Source organism: Coptis chinensis, chromosome 9, assembly GCF_015680905.1.
Source record: "Coptis chinensis isolate HL-2020 chromosome 9, ASM1568090v1, whole genome shotgun sequence".
Taxonomy (NCBI): Eukaryota; Viridiplantae; Streptophyta; class Magnoliopsida; order Ranunculales; family Ranunculaceae; genus Coptis; species Coptis chinensis.
Genome location: NC_141464.1, coordinates 55,146,146 through 55,156,258, shown reverse-complemented (window position 1 = coordinate 55,156,258; position 10,113 = coordinate 55,146,146). Strand labels below are relative to the sequence as shown.

Below are 10,113 nucleotides of genomic sequence, written 5' to 3'. Positions count from 1 at the left end.
CCTCCATCCACAAGGGCAAGAAAAACTCCAAAACAGAAGAAATGAATATTCTCTTCTGGAATGTTTGCGGCTTGAGAAGAACCTCGCCGAACAATTACTTAGAAGAAATAATCTAGGAGTACAAGCCTGATCTCATTGGACTGGCTGAACCTCTTATTGCCCCCACAGAGACTCCTAAGGTCCTTTTAAAATATGGCTACAGTAAAACTTTTGCTCATAATCATACGCCGCTTCGTACAAGCAATATCTGGATTTTTTGGAGGCAAGAGTTAACGATGAATGTGGTTGCTTCATCCAAACAGCAAATCACGGTGGCAATTAACTTGCATATCATCTCTTTTATCCACGCCAAATGCTTTTACATTCAAAGAAGAGCCCTTTGGGATGAGCTTGGTGATTTTGGTGCACTAAACTGCTCTTGGATGGCTATTGGGGACTTTAATATTGTTGCTACAAGTTCGAAAAAGAAAGGAGGCCATCATCCGAATCAGAGAGCTAGGAATGAGTTCGTCGACTTCATTAATAACAATTCCCTTCGCGATATTACCACCCTTGGCCTCAGGTACTCTTGGTGCAACAGAAGGATAGGGAATAAGAAGATTTTGGCGAAGCTAGACAGAGCTTTGGTCAATAACAGTTGGCTTGTAGATAATCAAAACTAGAGATGCAAAATTTTTCAGAGGAAATTCTTTGATCATTCTCCAGTCATCGGATGGTGCAATAAAAACCTGCGACCGTCGAACATTCCTTTCATATTCAGAAACATATGGCTGGAACACCCCCAGTTCATGGACTTGGTGAGAGAGAGTTGGTATGAGCCCATGGCTGATGCTCCTATTCGACTAGTGATGCGCAAACTGAAGAGGCTTAAAATCACTATGAAGGAATGGCACAAGATAACTTATTGAGGGAACAGAGACAAACTTAAACAAGCAAATCTATCTCTCCAAGAGTTACAAAAACAACAAGAACATGAGTCTTTGGACCTTCAGCTGTAACTCCAGGAACTTGAAATGGAGAAACTCATTGATCAATTAATGCAAACAGAAGCATCCATGTGGAAACAAAGATCATGCATCAAGGAGGAGATCAAGGGAGACAAAAATTCTGCATACTTCCAAGCTAAAGCGAAAATTCGCCCGGCCAAAGCATTCAACGAGGAACTAAGAACAGCCGAGGGAAACATTCTGCAAGACCAAAAGTCCATCAAGGAATACTTAGCCCACTCTTATGAAGAAAAGTTTAAAGCACGACCGGTAGAGCATAATCAGGAGCTTATGGACCATATCCCACTTAAGGTCACAGAGTCTCAAAATGCCTTTCTCATGGCAATTCCTGATTGGATGGAGATCACTACCACAGTTATGAACATGGACCCCCAACAGTTTGTAGGAACCGTTATTTCAGAATGACTATTTCTACAAACCGCGAACACCACGCGTAGCGAAATTAATGGGTGTCCACGATTTGTGATTAGAGAACATACCTTTGAGAATCGGTTTAGATAACTCTGAGAATCTAAGCTTTATGAAATCCGAAATCAACCTCTTGATCTTATGTTGTATTCCTTTAGAATAGATTGGACGTTGTGTGGACAACGATCTACCAACCCCCTTCTTTCTCTCAAGATCAGAAACGAATTCAGATCTACTTTTCTTGCCTTTTTTTTAAAACAATGACTAGTGAATAGGTTAATTTCAGCCAGAGAGAAAGAGTATTCTATTTATAGGCTACAACAGGGACCATGAGGAGAAATTAGGGTTGGGCCTCCTGACGGGCTTGGGCTTCCCATGTTAAGCCGAACACAATAACCATTGTTGCACTTATTCCACTAAAGGCCATTGTTGCAATCCCAAATTACGTGTCAACGTTCATGGGATCCATATTATATGCTTGTTGATCTCCCCGTGTTTAAGATATCGAATGTTCATTGATTAAGTCAAGTTACTGACAACTACATTAATCAACTTCTTATGTCCTTGAGTAGTACCACTCAACCTCATTGTCATGTCGAAATAAATCCACCTGCAGGGTTTACATGACAATCTTTTTGAGCTCCTCAAGGGGACATCATCAACCCGACTTCTTGCGGGACACAGATTCCTTCTATAATCAATAACACACCTTACATACAATGTCATTACCCAATCCATCAAGTTTGTTGATTCACAAATGAATCTCACTCATTGATGATTTAAAGCAATGTACAATGCATGTAAGTGTCCGTTATTATATCCGGATTAGGAGGACAAGCATCCATAATAACAGAGACATTTGTTCTCTTATATAGTCAGTATAAGGAGAAACAACCTCACTTGGTCCTGTTCAATACACACAAAGTGTACTAGTGTAATCCTATAGTCAAGATAGACTAATACCAGATTATACTATAACCGTACCAATGGTTTGTCCAAATCCATCTAGGTTGTGAACGATTACTTATACTTTATAAGGTACTGATGATATGATCTTCTGTGTGTTCACACCATATCATCTAAAGTATTAGACACATGCATATAACTAATATGCATAACATTTGCCCATATGATTCTTATTCAAAAAATGAAGAATTAGAGTTAATACAAAAGTAATGCTTTTAGTATATAACCCTATCAATCTCCCACTTATACTCAAAGCATTGCTTTTTAGTATACTACTAACAAATCTCCCACTTATACTTAAAGCTATGCTGCCAAACATATGATTTCCATCCCCTCAACATGCCTGCCAAAGGGTCAGCTAGGTTATCTTTTGATGTTATCTTGGTAACATAAGCATCTCCTCTTTTCTAGGTGGTACTTGCGCTCAATGTGTTTACTTGCTTACAAGAAGTTTCGGACCCAAAACTAATTCTTTGGCTGCCTCAGTGGCTGCCACATATTCAGTTTCCATGGTGGAGTCAGACAAGCATTTCTACTTGACACTCCTACATACTATGGCTCCACCTCACAAGGTAAACACACAACCTGAGGTAGACTTACTCTTGTCCCTATCTGACCCTTCAGCACCCTCCACATCGAGAAGTAGTAAGCCACGATAGTGTGGACATTTACCATTCTTCATTCGTGGAAATACTTTTAGGAGTTCACGATAGTGTAGACTGTATACCCTAAGGGAACCAAACTATCTGCATGGTATACTAACATATAATCCTTAGTCCTTTTTAGGTACTTCAGTATATGTTTTACCGCAGTCTAGTGCCCTTGTCCTGGGTTCTTCTGATATCTGCTAACCATGGCAACGGTAAAGCAAATGTTTAGCCTCGTGCATAGCATGGCGTACATTAAGCTTCCTACAGCCGAAGCATAAGGAATCGCTTTCATGTCCTCTATCTCTTTTGGTGTCTTGGGACACATATCCTTTGATAGAGGAACTCCATGCCTGAAAGGCAAAAACCTTTCTTGGAGTTTTGCATGTTAGAACAAGTCAACACAGTATCAATATAGGTAGCCTAAGATAAGCACAACATCCTTTTCTTGCGATCTCTTATAATTTTGATCCCAAGGACGTGACCCGCTTCTCCCAAGTCCTTCATATCAAAAAGTTTGGATAACCATACCCTTATGTCTGTCAACACTTTCACATTGTTTCCAATGAGTAAGATGTCATCTACATAAAGCACAAGAATTACCACTATGTTTCCATCAAATTTCTTGTACAAAACAAGATGCTCTTGACCTTTTCAATGAATCCTTCTGGTTGCTCCATATAGATGGTTTCCTTAATACTTCCATTAAGGAAAGCTATATTGACATCCATTTTATAGACCCACTTGCATCCAATGGGTTTTACACCATTTGGTGGCTCGATAAGCTCCCAGATCTGATTGGAATCCATAGATTCCATCTCAGAATTCATTGTCTTTTGCCAAGATATTACATCTCTATCTTGGAGTGCTTCATTGTAGGTCCAGGAATCAGGATCTTGGTTATCAGTGGTTATGTCTAAAGACATTCCCAAACCAATCACCTATCTGGTTGTCTAACAACCCTCCCACTACGACGAAGCACCTCTTTTTCTTGTACGTCATTTGTAACACGTTGTGGTTCCTATTATTGTACAATTGGTACTGAAGTAGTTTAATGTCTCTCCTCTCAATACTTCTAGAATAATACTACTCTGGGTAAAATTTAATGCACTGTGGGTGGAATAAGATTAATGATGTATAAATTGCCTTCTAATGTACCAGAATAGATAAAAAGTTTATTTTTCTTAATGACAATCTTGTCATTTAAAAGAAACAGAATATCTATCCTTAATTAACATAGAAACTGAAATCAAGTTCTTTCTAAAATTAGTTACATAAAGACAATTCTTTAACACCTTACTCTTATTTCTACCAAAAGATAAACAAACATCTCCCATCAATGCGGCTACTACTACTCCGTAGCATCCCCAAAGATAAGGCAATCTCTCCAGCACTAAGTTTTCTGGTTTCCTGGAACCTCTGCAACGAAATGCAGACATGGTTAGTGGTACCTGTATCTACACACCAGGTTCTGGTAGATAACACCGCTAAACATGTTTAAACTACTAGTGCATGAGACATACCTCCATTATTCTTTTTGTTGAGAAGAGGACAATCTGGCTTCCAGTGTCCTGACTGCTTGCACTTGTAGCATTTGTTTGCCCTTAGGCTTTTTCACAGCTCCTTGAGGTCCCATGCCCTTCTTTGCCATATTCTTATGCTTCTGAACATTATTCTTCTTCTTTCCGATATTAGGCGTAGAAGTAGAAACCTTCTCGATAGCATAAACCCGGAACATAACTCGCTTAAAGAGACTCTCACCGGTGGCCGGTTACGTCATCAGTTCCGCCAAAGAATACAACCTTTTGTTCATGTTGTAGTTAAGGCAGAACGGTTCAAACCTCTCAGGTAGCATCATGAGAATGATATCGACCTACGTTTTCTCATCGATATCAGCTCCAAGGATCTCCAACTCATTCAGATAAGCCATCATCCTGAGTATATGATCCCTTACAGGAGTCCCTTCAGTCATAGTTGTGGTCATCAAGTTTTTCATGGCAGTTTGCCTAGCAGCCCTATTCTGGTGTCCGAAGAGTTCCTTGAGATTGAGCATCATATCATAAGCCGTGGTCATGGCTTGATGCTGATGTTGCAGCACACCTGACATAGATGCCAGAATGTAACACCGCGACATCTCATCTGCCTTGTTCCACTTCTTAAATGCTTCTTTCTCCTCTTCTCCAGCAATATCTTCAGGCTTAGGTGGGCATTCCTCATTGAGTACGTATTTGTACTCTTCAGCAGTCAACACGATATCCAAGTTGCGTTTCCAGTCTATGTAATTAGGGCCAAGAAGTTTGTTTTCCTTAAGAATAGTTGCCAGTGGGTTGAAAGTAACCATTTTGAAAACTTGAGAATCACATAAAATAACTATTATGTAGGGCAAAAACTTCTTGAGTTAATAACAAAAATTAATTAATTAATCAACCCATCACTTGTACCCTCCACACTGAGAAGTAATAAGCCACGATAGTGTGGATGTTTACCATTCTTCATTCGGGGAAATACTTATGGAGTTAACTTCAAAATCAATTAATTAACCCGTCACGCCCTACACACCGAGATGTAGTAAGCCACGATAGTGTGGACGTTTACCCTATCTGCATTCGTATAGAGAGGTTTTTCCTATTTGTTCTACTTCTTGTCAACTTAACAGCACACCACTCGTTAAAGTGGACACATGCCATCTAGACAAGTAAAACTAAAATGCTGACCTTCTTTGGTCCTACAAATAATAGCAGTGACTCCGATGGGGAGGATACCATTACTTGCATCTAAGTGTATACCATTACTCAACTTCTTATTCCATTATTTGTAATGAATCCCTTCAGATGGAGAAGTGAATCCATACATTAATAACTTCATATAGTTGTCCTTTAGAAGTCTGTTATGGTAATCCGTAATTAGACTCATCCGATATGGAGGAAGGCATTATAACCGACTCGCAAGTATAATTACATTACCAACAAACCAGTAATGGAGACCGTGGGATTTATAAGAAACAAATTCCCGCTCCCACTTAGTTATTTAAAACTGAGGATCTTTCTATTTACTGGTCAGGTCTATGTTCATGTTATCTATTATTCATGTGGGCTTCGTTATAACAAACATCCACAAATAAAAACATGCATATATATAGAATAAGCAAATATGAACAATAAAATGGAAAACAAATTCTCAATTGTTATGGCCCATATTCATTGCTCCATCCTGTTCGCCGAACTCTTTTAGTTGCCTTCGCAAAGTCCAACTCGCAGGGTTCGGGGTAGCGCCTCGATTTTTTATTTTTTTTTAGAAATCGTGACCTGTTTCCTACACTGGAAACCTCACGAAATCACTTCATAAACCCCCAAACAGCAAACAAAAATCATCTCATCTTAGAGAAAAAAAATTCTCTTTCTGCCTTGAAGGTATGACCAGCTCCAAATATACCTGTATAGGGCGCGTGGCGCACTCATACCTTCAGCGACTTCCAGGTGCATCATCGTGACCCGCGCTCCAGCAGAAAAAATTCAGATCTAGATTTCGATCAATCCAAATCTTGATATTTTTGATCTTTTGATCTTTACAATAGATTACATCAATGATAAAAACAATAACACGATACATACCGTGATTTAAATTACATCTATTGATAATCAAAACTTGTAAAACGATCAATTTTTCATAAAATAAAAAACGATCCATTTCTTTTCAGAAATTATTCTGACCATAATAGTTGGTTTAGATGCCTGTAAAACCATGTTAGAACAGTTCTACATCTACCAAAATCTACATGCTCTGATACCAATTGTAAGAACCGTTATTTTAGAATGACTATTTTTACAAACCGCGAACACCACGCGCAACATAATTAATGGGTGTCCACGATTTATGATTAGAGAACATACCTTTGAGAATTGGTTTAGATAACTCTGAGAATCCAAGCTTTATGAAATCCGAAATCAACCTCTTGATCTTCTATTGTATTTCTTTAGAATAGATTGGACGTTGTGTGGACAACGATCTACCAACCCCCTTCTTTCTCTCAAGATCATAAACGAATTCAGATCTACTTTTCTTGCCTCTTTTTCAGAACAATGAATAGTGAATAGGTTAATTTCGGCGAGAGAGAAAGAGTATTCTATTTATAGGCTACAACAGGGACCATGAGGAGAAATTAGGGTTGGGCCTCCTGACGGGCTTGGGCTTCCCATGTTCGCCCTGAACACACGGCCCAAGTCCGTCAACAAATGGCTTATTCCACTAAAGGCCATTGTTGCACTACCTACCTAATCCCAAATTACGTGTCAGTGTTTATGGGCTCCATATTATATGCTCGTTGATCTCCCCATGTTTAAGATATCGAATGTCCGTTGATTAAGTCAAGTTACTGACAACTACATTAATCAACTTCTTATGTCCTTGAGTAGTACCACTCAACCTCATTGTCATGTTGGAATAAATCCACCTGCAGGGTTTACATGACAATCTTTTTGAGCTACTCAAGGGGACATCATCAACCCGACTTCTTGCGGGACACAGATTCCTTCTATAATCGACAGCACACCTTACATACAATGTCATTACCCAATCCATCGAGTTTGTTGATACACAAATAAATCTCACTCATTAATGATTTAAAGCAATGTACAATACATGTAAGTGTCCGTTATTATATCCGGATTAGGAGGACAAGCATCCATAATAACAGAGGCGTTTGTTCTCTTATATAGTCAGTATAAGGAGAAACAACCTCACTTGGTCCTGTTCAATATACACAAAGTGTACTAGTGTAATCCTATAGTCAAGATAGACTAATACCAGATTATACTACAGTCGTACCAATAGTTTGTCCAAATCCATCTAGGTTGTGAACGATTACTTATACTTTATAAGGTACTGATGATATGATCTTCTGTGTGTTCACACCATATCATCTAAAGTATTAGACACATGCATATAACTAGTATGCATAACATTTTCCCATATGATTCTTATTCAAAAGATGAAGAATTAGAGTTAATACAAAAGTAATGCTTTTAGTATATAACCCTATCCCTATCAATCTCCCACTTATACTCAAAGCATTGCTTTTTAGTATACTACTAACAAATCTCCCACTTATACTTAAAGCTATGCTGCCAAACATATGATTTCCATCCCATCAACATGCCTGCCAAAGGGTCAGCTAGGTTATCTTTTGATGTTATCTTGGTAACATAAGCATCTCCTCTTTTCTAGGTGGTACTTACGCTCAATGTGTTTACTTGCTTACAAGAAGTTTCAGACCCAAAACTAATTCTTTGGCTGCCTCAGTGGCTGCCACATATTCAGTTTCCATGGTGGAATCAGACAAGCATTTCTACTTGACACTCCTCCATACTATGGATCCACCTCACAAGGTAAACACACAACCTGAGGTAGACTTACTCTTGTCCCTATCTGACCCTTCAGCACCCTCCACACCTATAAATACAATGCATGTAAGTGCCCGTTATTATATCCGGATTATGAGGACAAGCATCCATAATAACAGAGGCGTTTGTTCTCTTATATAGTCAGTATAAGGAGAAACAACCTCACTTAGTCCTGTTCAATACACACAAAGTGTACTAGTGTAATCCTATAGTCAAGATAGACTAATACCAGATTATACTACAACCATACCAATGGTTTGTCCAAATCCATCTAGGTTGTGAACGATTACTTATACTTTATAATTGGTATTGATAAATAACATTCCCATGTATAACATCAGTACCAATCTATTATGAATAGCAATTATAATCTGGATTCCCTTGTATAACATCCCGTATAAAGTGCCACAATCTATTATGATGCCTTGGCACAATCTATTATGAATAGCATTCCCGTGTATAACATGGGCATCTATAAGTGGCCTCGGAAAAGCATCAAAAAAGGAGAAGAAGCCATCATAAACTTCATATGGTCAGGCAATCCCACAGTGAGGAAGTCCATTACTCTCAAATGGGCAAAAGTTTGCAAACCAAAGATTGAAGGAGGGCTTGGCATCTGGTCCCTCAAGGAGTTGAATCTGTCGCTCCTCATGAAACTAGCTTGGCAACTACTTACCATGGGAAACTCTTGGTCCTAGTAAATGGAATAGAAATATAAAATGAAACATTGAAAATGGCTTGCTTATTACAAGTGTTCCTTCATTTGGGCCGGGATTAAGTGGGCTTTGGAATCCATGAGAAACCACATTTCTTGGGTCATTAGCAATGGTACTGCAGTGGATATGTGGCGAGATGCTTGGGCTAGGCCTAGTTCAGTGGCTGACTTGCTACCACACATCGACTGGAGAAACCCCAAAACCAGAGTTAGCGACTTGATAAGGAACAACCAGTGGAATTTCCCTACCGTAACTCTACAGCTCTTTGAGACATTGGGCATGCCACTTCTCTCTCTACCCCCACTTTGCAATGAGCTAGATAATTGCCAAATATGGAAGCCAGACAAGGAAGTCAAGTTCACAGTCCCTCGGGCTTATGACACTATTAGGGAAAAGGGGAATATTGTCTGGTGGCACCACATCATTTGGAACAACTACATTCATCCCAAAACGGCTGGAATGGCTTGGAATATTCTGCAACATATCATACCAAGAGATGACAAAGTTACAAGCAAAGGTATCCATTTGGCTTCTCGCTGTAATGGATGCAAGGAAGATGAAGAAAGCTTTGATCATCTATTCTGGTACTGCCCAAACTCTCAGGCCCTCTGGGATTGGATTAAATGCTTATTCCAGTTGAATGCATTATCAATTACCGGAAACAGCGATGTGAAAGAAATTCTGAAAGCGGCAAATCAATAAAGCCCACTTATTAAGGAATTATGGACAACAGCAGTTCTGAGTTTGTTAGTAGCAATATGGAAGATGAGAAATGTGCAGAGGTACAACGACTCAAACTTCAACCATCGCTACATAAGAAAGTTGGTCTGGCAAGGAATGTATACGACTGTTAGACTGTCCAAGAGCTACATGTTCAACAATGTCAAGGAATTGGCAATTCTACACTCACTGGGATCAAATGCAAGACCAAGCCGATAAAAGCAATTCAACAAGTCAAATGGCACCCACC

General features: G+C 39.2%; 1 protein-coding gene across 1 annotated transcript; it reads left to right on the top strand.

Moving 5' to 3' along the window:
* The first annotated feature begins 9,221 nt into the window (after positions 1-9,221).
* Positions 9,222-9,845, top strand: LOC147476767 (uncharacterized). The gene has a single exon (XM_086585822.1). The coding sequence runs from the start codon at positions 9,222-9,224 to the stop codon at positions 9,843-9,845; it is 624 nt and encodes a 207-aa protein (XP_086441948.1).
* The last annotated feature ends 268 nt before the right edge of the window (positions 9,846-10,113 follow it).